This window comes from Motacilla alba, chromosome 4 (assembly GCF_015832195.1).
Source record: "Motacilla alba alba isolate MOTALB_02 chromosome 4, Motacilla_alba_V1.0_pri, whole genome shotgun sequence".
In the NCBI taxonomy this organism is placed as follows: domain Eukaryota; kingdom Metazoa; phylum Chordata; class Aves; order Passeriformes; family Motacillidae; genus Motacilla; species Motacilla alba.
Genome location: NC_052019.1, coordinates 44,139,069 through 44,158,796, shown reverse-complemented (window position 1 = coordinate 44,158,796; position 19,728 = coordinate 44,139,069). Strand labels below are relative to the sequence as shown.

Below are 19,728 nucleotides of genomic sequence, written 5' to 3'. Positions count from 1 at the left end.
TAAAATTTACCTCTTTGCCTTATTTAGGGTCTGTGCAGGATTGAAGTCCTATGAAAGATCTCAGATTAAATAGAAATAGCATTTAATGCTACTTAGTACAAGGACCTTTCATTCCCTGGACTCAGTTTCCAAAAACACTTACAAGCACCTGCAAACTTGGGGCCCAGCCTGTTTGCCTAACTAGCCAGCCATGGTTTGCAACTCTTTGTTCTCAAGGGACACAGAATTTTGAAATCCATTATCAGACAAACGTGAGTGCACTTTGGGGATATGAAAAATTGCAGCACGAAAGACAAGTTATGAATTAAATCCTAAATTCTGACCCAGGTGTAATATTCACAGTAAAAGTGCCTTTAAGAGAGCCACTGGATGTTAAGCTGCCCTAAAAGTTCCTATGTAGACATGCAGAGATAATACAGTGAAAGCATTGTTTTCCCTTCCCCTTTCAGTGTTTCTATTTTAACTAACATACCTGTATTTTTTAAATTTACCTACTGCTTGAAGCCACCTGCAATTTCACAATGCCTTTAGTGTGACTTGGTGAATTAGGCAAGTCTTGCTTCAAATGTTGAAGTCACCAAAGGCCTGAGAAAGAAATTAGAAACTGAGTGAAAAATTACAATATGCCAGGCTTTTGAAGTGAAACCAGAGTTACTTGCCTTGTGGTTACTCGTCTAATATAGATTTTATTTTCTTCAATTTTACCTGGTTTTATTAAGTTATTATAACATAACTGTTTGGTTATATAGTAACAGATAAAGGTTATGACTTTGGGACCGAGTACGATGGGGAGCCATTAGCTGTTGTTTCTGCCAGAGTGAAAAATACCTGGGCAAAAGTAATTGGCCTGGAGAGAGCATTAGATAGACCATGAAAAGTAGAAACTGGATTGTTTGTTTTGTCTTGGTACAGTGATTGTACACCTGATAACACTGGTTTCTCTTAAACTATAATTAGCATTTCATTCCACTAAGCATTATTGTGTGTTATATATTAGTGGGACACAGCACAGTATGTTGTAAATATGGCCTTTGGTGCCTAGATGGTTAATTCAGTGCTGACATCATTATCAAAGGTTGCAGAGTAATGTCCTAAAAAGTCTGTTCCTTGTGAAATAATTTCCTATAGTTATTCAGATGTGACTAATGATGTGTCTTCTGCAGAAACTTTTATTTATTTATTTGGTATGTCCCCTTACTCTTCCTAAGAAATGTTAGAACAAGAAAAAAAAAGGAAGAATCAGTTTTCTATGCTTTTCTTTGCTTCGTGACTAATTTTTGGTCTCAGGAAAGCAAAAATGTACATTGGCAATTTCACACCTTGTTACATCTTCTGTTTGCTTTCATCACATGCATGGCTGTTTTCATAAATGGCAAACATAAACATAAATGATGTAATATCCCTCTTTGATCTTGACTGTGTTGCTGAGAAATAAATGCATGTGTGCAGAACACGAACAATTCACAATGTACACCCACCTTTTGTTGTGTCAAGGCAGGGAGTTGAACAAGACTTCTGTCTGCTTACGTAAGAAACATGGGATATTACAGCTTTATATATCTTGACTCTTACGTGAATTTATTTTTTTGCATGTTGTACTCCAAATGGAAGGGCTCTGTGGTTTGACTTCTTTCTATTAAGAGGATGCTGCCCTTGCAGAAGCAGTGACCTTTGAAAAGCAAGTCTTAAGTAATCCTTTTATTTTTCTGAGATCATATAGCACGGTATCCAGTTGCAGGCTTTTAAGATGGAATGATTGCAGACTTTGTCCACTTGCCTGGATTGAATTACATTTTGTTTGACAAAGAAAACTCTAAAATACTTATACCTTCCTTCCTTCACTTCAGAGCATCATAATCTCTGTGCATTGAGGATGCAGAGTGGTTGCTGTATCATGCCAGCACCGCTGGGATTTATTGAATTTACTTAATTGGACTTTATCTCACGGTTACACTTTAACACTTCTTTTGAAGGAGATTCAGAAAGGATACAGTTACTCCTCTTCTAATTTACTTCGAGAGTTGGGTTACTCATTTCTTATCTTCCATCCATTTCCCGGTAGAGCAGAGCATTCTGTGAGCCACAATTGAACGTTTTAGAGACTTGCACACACAGAGATTTAAGTCTTCGAAGCTGCTCACTAGCCAAGCTTTTTGCACATGCTTTTTAAAGGGAATCTTCTAGTTTAGGGGTGTAGCAAGTTTGATGGGTGTGTTTGGGTTGGCTGGTGGTGTATTTTGTGTTGTACTATGCAGGTACACGTAAAGGAGAGCTAATGTGCCCTGAACCTCTTAGGGAAAGGTTTTGCAGCAGAGTTTGGGAGCACTTGCATTGTTTTCTTGGCTGTAAAGCACTTGTGAGCCTCAGTCCTATAAACACTTTGGGAAACCTCAATAAAGTGGATGAAAAATCCACTGTTTTATCAGGTGATTTTGATACTGGGAATTGCATGATTTTCACCTTCCTGAGAGGCATTCAATACCAGGGAGAACTGAGGTCTCCCCTCACTGCTCTTCTCAAGTTTACTTTTGCTAATAGGAGTTTTAAATGGTTTAATGCTCAGCACTAATGTTCTCTATCCTACCAGACCTCTGCTGCCAGCTCTGTAAGCATGGGATAGGCATTTCAGGAATTTGGGGGTATTGGAGATCAGTCCCAGAGGGCATAGGTCCTTTTTTTTTGAGTATTTTGGTGGCTCCTCCCTGTACATGGTAGCATCTGAGTGGCTCATGATAAGTGATCATTTGTTTAACGAGGGTTGTACAGTCTTCTTTTACTTGGCACCATCACCATACAGCGAGGCTTGTTATCCAATGGCCCTGAAAATTATGTAGCTCCCTTGCATCAGAAGGGGCTTCATTCTGTTTTGATGGAGCTACCTACTCTCTCTGTCTTCTCTGAGCTAATATATCTGACCGTACACGTGTACACAAATCTCGTGTCTCAGATGCACAACTCAGTTTGCTGTGCACATGTACACACAGAGCATATTTAGGCACCTAGGCTAAGTAACAGAAATTCCTGTACCAGATTAGCAGTTTGTATTTAGGTTGTTATTTACCTTCATGTAGCCCAAAAACTTATATAGGATGACAGTCAGGGAGGGGTAAGGTGACTTTGGCAGAGGAAAACAGTTGACAATCACCATGCTGTGCCTGCATAAATAATGTGGTCATCGTTCAAGTCAAGGTGGTTTTTACTCACTCAATGGAGCAGTTGTAAGCACAGTGGTGGATGCACAGTTAAAAAGCAAACACTGTCTGTACAGCTTGATGCCAGCTCTTCAGCAGAAACCAGTATGGAAATAGCCAACACCTTTCAGGATCCTTCAAGAGCCAAGTGGGGAAAGTAAACAGGAGTGTAAAAAACTAGGGCTGAAGCAAGACTGAGATGTGGCAACTTGCTCTAACAGAGAAGTCTTGCTGCTAGCCTTCAGTCCAAGAATAATTGTCTAGAGCTCTTCCCTTACTTTTTGGCTTAAAATCAGACCTGGAAAAATTAATGTATTTGTTGTCTTTATTTCTCTTAATGGGTTGGGGTTTTTTATAGTGTTAAGATAATTAGCTAGTCCTGCATATAGACGCAGTTGTTTTCTATTGTTCCAAATACATTTTGGAAGATGAAATGTGATTGTTTGCTGCTGCTCTTTCCATTCCATTTACCATATGGCCACACAAGTCTTTGCCATGGGTCTCCTCAGGCCCCCTGTCATCCTTGCAGGAGCCTGCCTGTGTGGAGGATGAGTTGAAGTCCCTCATCCAGGCATGACCTGTTTTTATCTCTGGAGAAGCTGCTCTTGGCCCTGCAAATGGGAGACTATGAGTTTCTCGCGTCCCCTTTTCTTTTCTCTCAGTGTTGTTTCGTAATCAGTGGCATGAAACACCTGGGTTGTTAGGGTTGCATTGCCCATAGCAACTTCTGCTGGAGAGCTGGCAGGGGTGGCAGCAACCACAACTTCAAAAGTCTCTGCAGACATCGGACTGAATACAAAGGATCAAGCCGGTTTCTGATGCACATGTGTGCTGCAAAGGGCAGATAACCTTTCAGGGCTGCATCTTAAAATAATAAGCAGAGCTTGTATGGCTGCTCTCATGCTGTGTCTTCCCCAAGCACACTGAGAACTTCCAAACTGTGATTGCCATTAAAATCTTTTGCCATTTGCAAGGAATTAGCATCACTATGTGAGCCTGCAACACCCCAGTGATATTTATGGAGAGCAATTGAATTATAAAGGTTGTACTATTCCTTGCTTCTGAAAGGAAGGGGCTGAAAGATGCCTAAGCTTAAACTACTTAAAATCCAAAAATAGTTAAGGAGCCCATGTAATCTATGGTCTTCTGAAAAATATATGCCTTGAAAGCAGGCAAAAGAAAGCAAAGCATAATCAATATGTAATTCTGATAATGTAGACCCCTGACACATTTGAAAAGAGAAGGTGTGGGTTAGATGTGTTTGAAAATTGCTTGAAAAGATGGGGTTAATGTGTAAGCTGTGATAGTAGTTCATGTTATTACTTTGCCTTGGTGGTCATGCTACCACAAATCTGTGTAAGTCTGGTTGTTAAAAGTGGGCAAATACCACCAAGGTGAAAACAGACCCCACTGATCTGCAGTAGCTAAGAATTGCCTTGTGTTTGAGCATGCACTGATGAGTTTGACTTTGGCTGAGGCAGACCATCTTACTAACCATGGTTTTCATCTGTTCTGTTTTTCTCCTGTCTTGCAGCACCTTCTCCAGTCAGTACTGTGAAAAAAGGGAAGATAACTAAAAATAGCATCTCCCTTTCCTGGCAGGAGCCAGATCGACCCAATGGCATCATCCTGGAATACGAAATCAAATATTTTGAAAAGGTGTGATGGACTGATTGCTGAACTTCCCAAGTACCTTCTCTTTATTGTTTTCTTCTTTTAGTTATTATTATTTGAGTCATGGAAGGGAATGGAGAGATTTTATGCATAAATCAATGTCAGATTGATTTTGCAGTAAATGATTAGGAAGACTTGAAATGAGGGTGTTGTTTTCCATTAGTGTGCCACTTCTCTTGAACAAATACATTAAATCCGCATGTCAGATTCTTCTCCAGCCTTATCACATTAAGGTAGAGCCTGCTCATTTGTTAAAAATAGAAGGGGTTGGGGACTGAGCATCTGTCTCCTCCCAGAAACATCAGGCAATCCCTTGCCTTTGGTATTTCAAGTTCTCACTTGATTTTCCATCCACTGTGAAAGAAGAGGAGAAGGAGGATGTGGAGAGAGACTGCATGTGCTCTGATATGAAGAAGGGCATCTTGGCTTAAAAACTTGCCTGGGTTTTCCAGCTCTTTCTCTTAGTTTAAAAGGAAGCAGTCTCCCCACAAAACTTGCCCCTCCTAGTCTTCATTTCAAATAGTGACTTGTTATCTTCCTGCAAAATTAATGTCATTTAAAGGAAAATGGTTACAAATGCACTTTATCAAAATTGTGTCTTTTGAGTGATATGGCCTTAAATCTCTAGAAATCTTAAATTTCCAAAAATCAGGTTTTCAGGATTCGATTGAATAGCAATTTTTTTGCCTTAGCTGTAAGGAATTGTAAGGTGTTCTTTTTTCCTCAGAAACATCCAGGCTTTCTACATGAAAACAAAAGAAAAATAATAAAATTGAGTCACAATTCACTTTTTTTAGGGGGATTGAATTTCTCTTTTAAGGAAGATATTCCATTAGCTCTATCTGTGATCCAGGTGAAATTGCTCACCATGGACCAGGATTAGATCCTTACTCCTTCTATCTTCTTTCTCTGACCGTGGGAAGGACCTGCTCAAGCAGTCCATGCAAACAGGGGAAAGAATTTCATAAATCTTCTCCATCAAAATAAAATTAACATTATTTGTGCAGAAGAGGGAGCTTGTGAAATAGATATGTGAGTGACTTAAATGGGGCTGAAGACACAGCAATAATCAGGTTATTCTGTTGCTGGAAATAATCCATTACTAATTATTTTATTAACTTGTTTGAATGACTCTTGGGGTACATTGAATCCTTACAATGGAATGGCTTGGGAAGAACAGCTTTTAGAAACAAAAAAAAAAAAAAGGTAAAGCAAATAATTAAAATGAAAAAAAAAATGTGTATTTCTTCATTTTCCTTAGTTTGTTTTCAAACAAATTGGCAGGAGAGGGAACTTAAAATGTTGTATTTATAGTCCAGAACTAGTCTCAAATAGCTTCAGCAAATAGTTCTTCAAGAGTGAGTCCTTTGTGGAGAGGTAGCTCCAGCCAGTCCAAGTTTATGCTGTCTTGATTTAATTTCTTCAGGCTGAGAGTGAAGCTTTGTATTTTCCATAGAAAAGCTCAAGAGTCCGAGTGTTTGCAGAAGCCAACAGTGTATTGAAAAGTTAATTGGCTGGCATACAAGCAAGGATGTGACCTAATATTCACTTACTGCTTTTTTACCAGTAGTTGAGATAGGCTTGGGGTATTGTCCTTAATCCTTTTTCTTTGTTGCTACTATAATTTATATTCTCTCAGTTTTCAGCCCTTCATAAGGGTAAATTCACATTCATTTCCAAGGGACAAGAACGATTTATATTAAATGTTTGGGAAAACTGAGTTTTGTCAGATTGCATTCCTATAAGAGGGATCACTCCTTAATAAGAAAAAAAGGGCACATGTGTGGGTGGGTGTATACACATTTCTCCAAAACTGGCTTCTATTAAGAAATTTTGTAATCTTACATTCAAGGAATTTCCAGCACCTTAGCCAGGCATATTGTTGTCAATGGGAAGCTGGCCATTAAATTTTAAAAAAAGAAAAATGAGCTCAGATTCTAAGAGCTATCCAGAAATCTTGGTAAGGAACTACTAAAAACTCTGGTTTAACTCATAATAATTTGGATATGAGAGGATATGGTGAATAAAAAGCAGTTTCCAAATTTGTAGACCTTAATTTATGAGCTCTTGTCTAGATTATGTGTTACAGTAAATAATTCTAAGAGTAATTACTTAGCATTTCAACAAAATTTTAATCAAAGTACTGGAACTGTTTCACATTAGAAACTGATGTAGATGAAGATTTATTTCAGCAATTTTTCTTCAAGTTCATTGCTTCAGAAGAACAGTGCAAAAATTAGGTGTTTTCCTGGAGTTTTGGTTTATTATTCTCTTCCCAAGGTCTAATTCATGGTTCTAGAAATGCAGGCATAAAGTTGTATAGTGTGTAATACATTATTCTCTTTTAGGTCTACTTACACTACTGGGAAGCCATTTTGGTGTAAATCAAAATCCTTTTTTAAGGCGATGGGACTTATTTTATCTTCCTTGTGCCTTGGGATTGATCTCTGTATGATAAACCTTTCCATTGCCCCAGGCCACGTACATCCCGAGCAGGGGAAAGCTGCTTCTACTGCAGATGCTGGTTGTGTGCCTCCTAGAATCATTGATTATAAAAGAGAAAAGCAGATCTCACGTTTTGTATTGCAGAAAGGACCTTCAGAGAGGGAGAGGGTTTTGAGGAAGAAGTTCTCAAAAATGCATACTTCAGTCATCTTTTGTCATGTTTCTCTGTGGGTTGTGAGCTCTCTGAGAAGCCACCCTGTGTGTGTTTGAACTTTGTGGTTTTTGGGGGGGTGTTGGGAACAGGACCAGGAGACGAGCTACACCATCATCAAGTCCAAAGAGACGACGATTACGGCGGATGGCTTGAAGCCAGGCTCAGTGTACGTCTTCCAGATCCGAGCCCGGACAGCTGCCGGCTACGGGGGCTTCAGCCGCAGGTTCGAGTTCGAAACCAGCCCAGTGTGTAAGTGCTTTCAATTACTGTCACCCGTGTCCCTGCAGCGCTGCCCTGAAACAGTCAGTGGATCGATACCGCTGCAGAGAGCACTTCCTTGTGTTGCTTCATCCCTTGACTTTGGAAATGTTTGGCACATCGTGACTCTGCACTTGGCATATCTGTCCTTTGCTTCCTCATGGTGGGGCAGGAGATCTTCAGGCTTCAGATGTTCATGGCATTCCATGCTTAGAAAAATCATGTATTTACAGGAGCCTGGTGTGAGAGAGTCATTCCTCTCAGAAGGGACAAAGGGATGGGACCTGCTCCTTAAAGGCTGGCTGCAGAGAATGCTGAGCTCTCTTAAATATATCCATCTGGGGGGAAAAACCCTGAAATGGTGCCTCTCTGCAAGGAGAAGGGTTGAACCAGCATTAGTGTCTTTTGTGTTTTCTGGGGAGAGTTCCTGTCAAGTTAAAAGATTGTTTCTGTTGGCTCCCAAGGCCACAGCCTCAAGAAAAAGGCTGTAATCAGAAATGGTAAAAAATATGTACTGCAGGTACAGGACTTCTTCTTGGCCTGTTACATTTGTGGGTTTTTTTAAATTTTCTTTATTTTATTTTTTTTTAATGAAACTTATCCAGGGCTGGATTCTGGAACAGATTCTGTGGCAGGGTGAACTCCTGAGGCACACAGAGGCTCAGCTGCTCTTTCTTCTGTGTTTAGGCACAGCTGTGGGGAAATTCTTTTTGTTCCAAATACAGAATTTTGCCAAGGTGTCAAGTACAATTTTGTCCACCAGAAAATATGTCTTCTCTCTATTAGTTTGTACAGCTGTCATTTATTAATTTTTATACTGTGTGCATGGAAGAGGAATTTTATGATGGAAATACTCTGATCATTCCTGTGGGAAAGGGACTGTTTGCTGTGTTTTCCTTGGAAATTTAAATTCATTAATACTTTGATTACTGTTACTCCAGTTTATTTAAAATTAATCATCTTCAGGGAGAAGATGCGGAGTTGTCTTTTCAGTGCATGCTGCCTTTGAAGTCATAATAGATTTTCAAGGAGTCATTACACATGTGCAAATGTAGCTGTGGAGCCAGTGATTAAGCTAATATGGTGAAAATTGCATCACAATGCAAACATTAATGCAGTAAGGACAGTCTATTTAATGTATTTCTTAAGGTATTAACCATTAATTGTGCTCCATAACTAGCAACCAAATCATGTTGTGCCAAAAAAATTATTCTGTATAGTTTTTCTCAGTTGGAAAGTTTCTAGCTTAGAGTTGTTTGAGTAATAGTGTTCTGGTCTATTAATGAGTAACACATGAAATATATGCACAGTTGATCTATTTCCTATGATCCTGGTCCAAAAATAATGGCACTTTCATCAAGCCCATCCTGTAAGTATCTGTGTTAATCAGGACTTTTGAAGGACATCACGTGGAAATACTTTTAAACACTGGAAATTCTATGGGTCATTTAGTCATACCCACGTCCCAGTCATTTTCACATTTTAAAGGCAGAGGAATAGGTATTCTACTATTGAGAAGTTGCTGGTATAGTCAGAGGAATACTTACTGCATGGTCCCCAGTTTGGGAATGGGAATTGTTTATCTGCTGGACTCAAGCTCTGGCTGAGGCCAGACTTAACCAGATAGTTCAACACTTAACAGGATTGAAATACAACATAAGCCTCAGTATCTTGCAAAATGCAGCTCTGTTTGACATTTAAAACCTTATAAAAAGCTTTTTTTTTCCCCAAAGCCCTATATAAAGTCAATATTAGTGTCAGGAGTGTGACCTGACTCCCACTGCTTTCCTGAACATCCTGGAGATTTTGAAAGCAAGCACAGATCGAAATCTCACTGCTAAATCAGAGTACAGATCTGAACTTCTTGTTAGAACCAAAGCAAATTACTTTTATTCAAGCACAGATGAAAACCTTTCAGTGGCTGTTCTGAGAAACAAAAACAATTTCCAAGTCGTTTGGACTAAACAACATGTTCTGTTTCCAGTTCGCAAGGTTTCTATAGTTATCTTTAATACGTTTGGAGGAATTATACAACAACAGCCTGAGAAATGCAATGGAGAGCTGTTTTGGACTTCCCTCTTTTTCCAGATTTTGGGAATTTTTACATACTTCTCCCTGCTTGTGCAATTCTGCAAAGCACCATGAAGCAGCCAGGCCTTCAATTTTCAGCAAAATTTTTTTATTTGAGTGGAAGGTGTTGCTGGGTGTATCTACTTGTTGCTTCATCCTTTCCAAATGCCACCAAGCTTGTCTAGCCCCAAAAACTAACCTTGCCAAGAACTGTGTTTTGGCTGGATTGGTGAGCTAATCTAGCTGGTCTGCTGGGCAGGAGTAGGGACATATCACCAAGCTGAGAAGGGGTAATGCGGGGGGTGGGGGAAGGGGGTGTCCCTTTGAATGGCAGCAAGCCCCAGCCTGGCTTATGGATTCTGGCTTTTCATCTGCCATAGATCGCAGTAGAATTTATCTCATTTCCCCACCCCTTGAGCTGTGCAAAAAACCACCAATCACTGCTTAATGTTCTCCCTTAAATGGTTTTTTTAAAATTATTTTGTCAAGAAAGCAATAAAACACCATCTTAAGGAGCCCCCATAACTTTGTGACGCTAATAAAATCTCTGGATGATGGCAGGGGTTTGGAGCAATTAACATAAAATATTTAATGTATCAGGACCAGTCCTTCTGAAATCACTTACACTGCTGTAGCAGGTCCACCCCGCTCGTGGTTAAGCACCAGAGAGCTTCCATATGAAGAGCTGCTTGAAGCCCAGTGCAGATCAATGTTTAATGCCATACCTTTCTGTCTTTCCTTTCCTTTAACAATTAATATGGGACCATATTCAGTTATTTTATAGCCTTCATAACGTTAATCCTGTGCTAAGGACCCTTTTTTAGTTTAATCATTTAGTTAGAGGCTTCTTCAGTAAGCAATCAATTCCTGCTGCTCTCTGGGGTGGATGGAGCTTCATCCTGGGCTGGCAGGAGGTTAAGAGCTGTAATGAGGTTTTCCCCCACAGAGCAGTGGTTCCTGTGCCAGGGAGCTGGTCTTGCAGGGAGGATGTGAGGGTGGTTATAACCACCCTGGGGCGGTTATATACGTGCAGCTAAATAAGCTGGCAGCCAAGAGGGCAAGGTGAGGAGGCTTTGGTTTCTGCTTGGGGAGCCCCACATACAAACCCCTGGGGGGAAATGGGCTCCTTCCCCTGCCAAGTAGGGCAGATAAACAAGACACGAGTGGTATTAGTGTTTCCATTTTGCAGCCTACAGGAGCTTGGTCACCTGCTCTTATTTGACCCATGTCAAAACTCAGTTCTCAGTCAGCTCTCTTGAACTTTCTGCTGGCATCTTTATCACCAGCTTAGTCTCCTGCCTTTTGGCAGGAGGACTCCTTACAAGGCACAGACTGGAAGAGTTTTGCTTCCCCTAGTTTTGGCCAATACAAAGATCAACCACTGTACATGTCTTAGCAAATTCCTGTTTTACAGAGGGCACTTCATGGCCGTGTGGTAAACGTGCCACAAGGAGTTAGTTTATAATTATTTATAGCTTCTTGAAGTGCAGGTAATTCTTTTTATCTTGTAGATTTTTCTTGTGTCTGTTAGCAATAACATTTCATTAATGTTCTCTCTGACTGTTGGGTTTTCATCCAAATGAGAGCCTGTTGGGTTTTCATATTTTATCTCTGATTTCTAATGCAGCTAACTCAGGGAGAAAAACTTGACTTCACAAACTCAAAGTCTGCGTCCTGCAATGCTTTGGTTTCTGAATTCAGCAATGAGATGGAATCTTGTTGGGTTTTTGGCTTAGTGTTGCATATGGTTTTGTTTCCTTTGCACCCATATCCTTTCCAAACTAGAAACAGACAGCAAAAGGGGGAAAACACAAACCGTAAAAGAATAAACGAACTGGTAAGACTTGAAACCTTGCTGGCAGCCTCACTAGAAAGACTCAAATGAGTGTTGACTGTCATTTTAACCCTAATCTCCATTTTCTGTTTCTCATCTCAGCAGTAGCTGCATCCAGCGACCAAAGCCAGATTCCTATAATTGTTGTGTCTGTAACAGTGGGAGTCATTCTGCTGGCTGTTGTTATCGGTTTCCTTCTCAGCGGAAGGTAAGAGAAGAAGCTGTGTATTTATACTTCTTCAACTTTTGTAATAACTTTTATCTGACCAGCTGATTAGTGTGATTTAGGCAAAAGCAGCATGTGAACAAAGCTGTCAAGCGGTAGCACTGTAAAACAGCACGAGGGTGGGCTGATTGATCTGTTTGGACAAGCAGGAATGACAAAGGCACTCTCACAGATGTAGTTCACTTCCCAATGATTGTCATCTGTGTGTAGGCTGGCCCTGATTATTTGACTTGATTCTCACAGGACTGTTTTCACATTCCTTTAAAAATAAGCAGAACATTTTATTACAGGTAAAATATCTTCACCCCCATATGTTTGTACTCAGACCTTGCAATGGACTTTGCTCACGGAGAAAACTTCAGGAAAACACGTGCAAAGAAAATGAGAATAAAGCCACTGAAATGGCCAAATGCCCCACATTTTGGTCAGATCTGGATTTAATTTCTCATGTGTACGATACTAATGTGTCCCCCAAGCGTTAGTAAATCATACAGAGAGCTTCCCCCACAGAGGGAGACACTCTGCCTCAAACCATCCCATTGACTTCTCATGTGCTTAAACGTAGGCAAGTGATGAAAGCCTGGACTATACCATCTTTGACAACTCTAATGGAAGTTGATGGAATTTTTTGATGAACAAGAGATTGTGGTACTTGGGCAAAATCTGGCTTTTATCAGGATAAGTTTGTACTGCAACATTAAACTTGTTTGGCAGCCAGCATGGAAGGCACTTTTTCATATTCTACCTGTATATTAGTACCTTTTTTTAGCAGCAGTAGTCAAACAATGCAACATCCTTCATGCATATGTGAAGTACTCCACAAAGCCTTGTGAAGTACATCTGCTGATAAGGCTGGATTTGTTTTCAGTGCAAAATAAACATTTATGCTTCTAAGGTACCCATCAGCCCACAGTTGCTTTTATGATACAGGTCTGTCCTAAGCTCAGGTCTAGCAAGGTGGCTGTAATTTACAGGATATTGTAAACATTAAGAGATGTTACAGATGCAGAGGAACTGCACTGAATTTGTTGGTTGAGGGTCTTATTTCCCAGAGGAGGTAAGGTATCAGTCTGCAAATGCAGAGCAGTGAAATCCTGCCAGGCGGAGCAACTCTGTCCCCAGGCATAAGGCATCCGTGGAAGGACACGGACACAGTTATTTCCTGTCTTGAAAGGTAAGTGTGCTGCCAGACTCATCTCCAGTCAAGGTCAGAGACTGACAGTCTCTTCCAGCTCAGCTGTTCGAGCTCCTGTCTGCTTTGAGTGACTTGTTTGGCTTAAAAATGGATAAGTAAATGCTTCTCATGCTGCATGAGAAGCATGCAGCAGCAGAGAGGGAGTGGGGTGAGTCAATGGCTACAGGCAATTCACACTGGGGCCTACAGGAAAGCTGTAGTCAAAAGACTTGGCTCTGAACACTCTAGACAGGATTCAAGTCTCTCCTTAAAGACTAGGGGTTGTGATTGAAATTCCTCTTCAGTCAGAGCAGGTGGATGTGAACCTTGGTTTCCCCCAGCCTGGATGTGTGCTTGTGTTGGTGCAAACAGGAGAATGCATGTGTGACTGTAGGGAAGCTGTGGATGTAACCTGGCACCTCTGCAAGGAAGACTCTGGGGGGTGAATGACAGGTGGAGGAATGTACATCCCTCTGTGGCCATAGGGAATCACAGCTGTGTGGCTGCCAGTAGCTCCTGCTCTTTCTACAGTCGCTGGCAAGGGCTCAGTACCCCTCTGAGGAGGATGTACCTGTGCAAGTCTCCTTTTCACTGCTACTCTTTCTGGTCTCAGCAAGCAGTTGCAAACCCGGAGCCATTTGTCAGCAGTTCTCATTAGTTACATCCTTCTGTCCTCTTGCCTGATGTGCTTTCCAGGATGTGCTTCCTCTTAGCTCTTTATCTCTTGGCATGCTTATGAAAAGCCCTTGTGTCCTTTGGCTAGAGTTTTATTGCTGCCTCTGCTGCTACCTTAATCCTCCTGCCTTGTACTCACACTTCCCTCTGTGGACCCCAGGGCAGCTGCAGGTTCCTGGGACATTCTCCATGGTGCCACACTGGATATCTGGGAAGGGTAGGCACAGGGAGCTGAGCTCTTCATCCATTTTTATCTTTTCAACCCTTCCCCTAACTGAAAAGACCACAGTCCTTCATTTAGAGCTGGTGGAGAAGCCTCCCGCACCAAGGTTTGGTCCATTATTAGAAAATTGACTTCAAAACCACAGGACTTCTCTGCCAGTTTGACTTCCCATGAATTTTAAAGCCCATCTAGTACATTGAGTGACTTGTGAGAACACCAAAATAAACCCCAAAAATGCAGAAAGTTGACAGACAATTTGAAATTAAACAAAACAACACAAAGAAATTACTCTGGTTTGGAAGAAAGCAGAGATGCCAGGGAGATGTGTTACTCATGCTGCTTTGCCTTGGATATGGATTCAAGACAATTTGTGGAGTAACTCTCCTGCTGTGACAGCAGGGACAATAAACATGTTCCAAGTCATGGGATAATCCCTTTCTGAAGCAGTTAACCTGTTTCTGGGAGATGTTTTCCTATTAAACCTCTGGAGTGGTTGTGTTGTTCCAGTGTCTGGTTCCAGGGGGGATTGCATTTTCTTTCCTAATTCTTTCCTGTATTTGCTATTAGGAAAACAGCTATTCTGAACTCCAGCTGGAATCACTACTACTTGCCACACCAAGCAAGCTGTGCAAAGCTCAGACCTGTCTTTTCTGTTGATGTAAGAGAGCAGGAGAAGGAGAAAAACCATCTTGCTCTGCCACACTGAGAATGTAGCCTGGCCAGCTCTTGCCAATAGGCTACTTTGTGCTCCCAGGTCCCTGAGAGGCCCTGGACACCTCAGGATATTCCTCCCTAGGATGCTGTATGGCACCTCTTTACACCTATCCTCCCCAGTGCCAGGCTGTAGCAAGCAGAGGCTTGAGAGCAGCTCTGCAGTGTGAAGGGAATGCTGACCTGCTCTCGGCAGTTCTGTGAGGAGTTTGCAGTCACAGGGCTGAGAGTTTGCAGGCTTTTTTTTTTTTTTTGGCTAGGTTCCCAAAGGCAGGGCCACACCTCTGTCCTCTTTTTTTTTTGTTTTCAGGTCTCTGCAGTTTTCTCGTTTCTTTTGAATGAATATAAGTAACAGCTTGGCATTTCCCGTTGGCAGCTGGCCCTAAACCAAAGGTCAGCTGAACAGTAGTCGTGGTGGCATTTCCACATGTCAGCGTCCATCTGTGGAAATGCACTTTGCGTCTGAAGCTGGAGATTCCTGGGAATTTGAAACTAAATGTGCTTTGCCCTAAACAATTAAGCTGCATTTCAGAGCTGATTTACTTGCAGATGCTCCAGAAAACTTCCTGTAAATAACACGTTCTCTGACCAAGGTCATAAATGCCAAGCGAAATAGCTGATCACTTTTTTAAGTTATCCTGCTCCTTGCATCAAGGACATATTAATAATATAACAATTGGGATCGCAAATCAAAGAGATTCACTAAATCAGACTGCAGTTGTCTCAGCATAAAAAAGAGAAGTGGATTGAAAATCTATTATTAAACCAGCTACAAGTATTCAATTAAAGAACACAGAGTTGTTATTATCTCTGTTTTGTTAGGATTATGTGTTCTCAGAAGTGCTGTGCATTTTACAGATAGAGCGAATCTATAAATTTGGCTTTCCTAGCAATGCATGAATTAGATGTCTGTTACCATTCCTGTTCTGACTGAAGTACGTATTAATCTAAAATCATTACTGACTTTTGTTTTGAAGTCTGTGTCAGACAGTCCAGTGACAAACATCTTTGCACTCCATCTCACAGGGAGCAGTAAAGTGCCTCAGTTTTTGTTGTGTGGTATCAGTCTCTTTCTCCCTACAAAGTGAGGTAAAGAGCCAGATTTTCAGCAGTCTGGGGAGGAGACCAGCTGCTCTAGAGCAGTACTCCTCTTTTGTCCTTCAAACCCGGCCCTCTTTGCAAAACAGACAAGGTCTTAGGGTCAGTGTTAAGAGACTGCTGGTCCCTCCAGTCCCTCAAGCTTTCAAACTTCATAGCACTGAACAAAAGCATGAGCTTTTACAGAGTAAAGTGGGGAAGATATTAGGTCAATGCTGTGCATGTTTGCAAAAGCTGTTCAAAACAGCCAAGTCAACTGTGCATCTGCATTTATAGCCAACTACCCATTATGGATGACCTTTCCATCTCAAGTGATCTTCCAAAGAACCAGAGGGAGCTTTTCATAGAACTTAGGGGAAAAAAAAATTTGAAGCAGCAAAAAAACTCCTCCTCACCCTGTGTCATGCATATATAGAAAGTCTCCTTCTGGTAAGGAGCTAGCCTCTGAAAGACAAAGCAAAGACAAATCTTGCCACCTGGGTATTGGCAATTAGAGGCTCTTACACCAGCGTATCCATCCTTGACCTTAGCTGATTTAGACTTTTAAATATCTGTGCCTGTGGTGGCAGAGGGCTACTTTCTGGACACAAATATGTGCATCTTGTTAAAAAGTGACTTTCAGGGACTAGAGAGGGTGAAAGATTGTGGTGTATGTCCCAGGTCCTGAGAGAGTGTTTACAACTTTCTGTGATGTGGAAGGTCAAAATAGATGAATTTTTCCACAGCCTCCCTCCATCCTATTTTCCAAGTTGTGTCAGAGCTTAAAATAGTTTGCTTTTTCTATATTTCCGTAGGAAATGGGAGACAGTCCATAGATAATGGTTTTCATAGAGAATTTTTCCAGCATGAGTCACAATTTTTGTTAGTTGGGACATTTTAAAGGTTTTTATCTCTACGTTCTTGTCTGCTCTTCCTTCTTCCTGCAGGACATTGTCTCCTGTGATTTATAGCCGCTTTATTATGCTACCTACTGCCAAATATTCCCCACGATTCACCTGACAAGAGGAAGGATTTTATTGAGGAAGCTACTGCTCTGCCAAGTCAAAATTCCCATCCACCCAAAAGCAGGCAGGGTCTGGTCCTTCTTCTGTTGGGGTCAAGGTTTTCACTACTTTCATCCTATTTACAGCCTCTTTGCTGGTACATTTTCCCAGAGAGGAGCAGCATAGTACAGCTCTCTGAAGGGAGAGTGCTCCAGTGCACCCTTCTGCACGGGGTCATACCTTCCTAGGGTCTCTGTGGAAGTCTGCTGCCCATAGCACCTGTCTCTAACATCCTCTCAAGACCAGCTTGTCAAATTTGGCTGCTCCAACACCTCATTCCTCTTCTACTCTAAACACTTTTTGGCTTAGTGCAAACTTGCCAGGCTCAAGGCAGTCTGTGCTCTGCAGTTTCAAGACAGGTTGAAGGACCCAGGCTAATCTGCCTTTGGATGACTTTGGCCCAGACAGAAGGTGAGAGTTGACCAAATCTGTAACTGAGCTATCAAGTTATTTCTGAGTTCCTCTGGCAGCAGCCAAGGGAGTGGGCTGGAAGGACTGTGATGAACAGATATCAACCAGTATAAGCTTTGTCTGAGTGGGGAAAATGGGGGGTAGTGCAGCAGTAAGTGATGAAACCTCCTCGCCTTCTTGCAGGTGATTTGTTTGATGGCATTGTGCAAGCCCTGTTTCCACGTGGAGAAGGGAACTGGGCTGCCCTTCAAGCTGGAACTTGTAGCAGCTTGAGGCTTCTGCTCAGCACCCCTTGTGTATGTAGTCTTTGAAGGTGGGATTTTACAGTGTCTTCTCTTGACTGTGGAGCGGGTAGAGAATGAAGAAGGAAGTCAGACTCTTGTCCTTCTGCACTTCTGAATATGTGGATGTTTCACCTTGCTTTGAAATCAGAAGTGTGACCTCTCCTGGGGCTTCACCATGTAGCAGCATTTGGCCTCTTACCTAGAAAAAAGGTTATCTCTGCTTTCTTATGTCTTAGACATAGAAAAGTATAATGCCAGAGGTCTTTCCAAGTGCAGTTCCTTTCCCTGAAGACATTGCTTTCCTTCCCCATAGTGACTGCATAGCTGTCATCTGCTTGGCCTTCTGCGTTCTCAGTTTTTCTCAAACAGTGCAGAGACACACTTTAATGTATGAACTAGGATAGCCCAGCAGGAAGAGCAGGTGACTCCTTAAACATTTGTGTATTTTGGGACAAAGTGGGAATATGTTCCTAGCAGCTCTCAGTGTGTAATGGTATTTCTCTGATGTTTAGAGCAAGCGTGTTGACTCAAGAATTGCTAGGTGTAGAGCTGCCCTCCTGACCTGGAGATGCAGGAAGCAATCATTACCAACGCTCAAGGCTGTATGAAGGATTAGAAAAATCTTCCCAGGCACCCTCAAGTATTTCAGTCTCTAATTGCAAGCCTCTGAAGAACATCCCATTAGAACAGCTTATTAAAAGCAACAAATGAGACTTCCATTTATCATGATTCCAAGACTTCAGCTTATAACTCTTAAAAGCCACATCTATATATGGCAGAGGCTCTCTGAATTCTATCTAGCCATTAAAAATGTAGTTTAATTCCAAATGCTCTCTGGGTCATCTGCAGACTTGTGGTAAATTAATTACATTAATTGCAGGCACGGTTGCTGGGGCCCATGATATATGTACATTTCATTAACCAAGCCCAGGGTTTGAAACAATGCCAAGGGTGTTGATAAGTGCTCCTCGCACAGGTTTATTAAAGTTTGTGCTCTGGACAGTTGGGTTTGCAAGCCACATAAGCTTTGTGCAGGTCACCTTATCTAGAACAGGAGGAGTGTTGTCTCTGTGTGCCTGAGATAGCTGAAAGCAGCAGAGTTGGGTTGGCCAGGGAGCAGGGCAGTGTCAGCAGGCGACAGAGGTCCTGGAGGTGTCACTGCAGCTGCAGGTTACTCTGCTTTTCTGCTTTTTTTTTTCCCCATCTGCAGCCCTTTCCTAGAAACCAGGGCTAGAAGCAGGTGTCACACCTTGTTTCAAGCAAGCTTGGCTTTTGGAGATGGTGTCACCTCAGAGCCTGTTCTTTCCCAGCCAAGGGGATTTAACACTGCAGGTGTTTTCTCAATAACCTTTGCTGTTACATGGACATGTCATCTGTTATCCTAAAGCAGATCAGAGCTGCTAAAGCTGATCAGACCAGAAGCAGCCCCTACTAGCTCTCCTCATAGTTTACTGGTTGATTCAGTGAGGTTGGAGGAGACTTTGCAGATAAAATTGGTGTATGCAGTGCTTGGTTCAACTCTGCTTTCCAGTGTAGGTCAGCTTAATGGCTAAAGATATAAAACCCTGGAGAAGTCTGGCTGTATTTCATTAAAAAGCATTTCAATCTTATCCATAGCATTTGATCCTGTCTGGAAGGCTTTTGCTTTCAGCTCCTCAGATTTTAGACTAAGAAAGCCCTGCAGGAAAGGAGGAGATGGGAACTGGGCTCCTCCTAGAAGCCATCAGGCACCCAAATCCGATGGCCACAAGATGCATGATGGCTTTGCTTGAGTTTAACATCGGTTTTGTTTGCCTCAGGATTTTTATATTTTAAAGTTTATCTGCCAAATCAAGCCATCCTTTTAACACAAGTAGTAATAAATCTTCCTTTGTCCTGACTGTTCAGACCAATTAGTAAGCTCACTTACCTAACCAAGTGCTCCATGGACCGGAAAGTGAATTTTATTGTCTGCTGATCCTGTTTCGTTTGTTTCCAAGCACTTTAGATTTCCCCTAATGCTAAACCTCAGAGTATTTTGACCACAAGTGCACAGCTGATGGGTTTGTAGGAGCAAGGCTACACTGAAGTACCTTTCTCTTGCACCTGAACATTTGTTTTTTACTCTGTATAAAAAGAGCGAGATCTGGATTCAGTGGAGGGAACTGATTTAGTCTCAGAGCAGCCCTGTTGCTGATGAGGTCTTAAAGAGGTTTCT

At 41.7% G+C, this 19,728-nt stretch overlaps 1 protein-coding gene across 9 annotated transcripts in view; it reads left to right on the top strand.

The window, feature by feature from the left end:
- Positions 1-19,728, top strand: part of EPHA5 (EPH receptor A5) — a 192,224-nt gene that overhangs the window by 137,952 nt on the left and 34,544 nt on the right. For 5 of the 9 annotated variants that reach the window (XM_038136669.1, XM_038136664.1, XM_038136672.1 and 2 more), the window contains 3 exons: positions 4,726-4,850; positions 7,614-7,773; positions 11,792-11,894. In XM_038136669.1, the coding sequence (XP_037992597.1) occupies positions 4,726-4,850; positions 7,614-7,773; positions 11,792-11,894 (388 nt within the window). Of the gene's footprint in view, positions 1-4,725; positions 4,851-7,613; positions 7,774-11,788; positions 11,895-19,728 lie in introns of all 9 variants that reach the window. The other 4 variants (XM_038136670.1, XM_038136663.1, XM_038136668.1 and 1 more) reach the window with 1 other exon arrangement.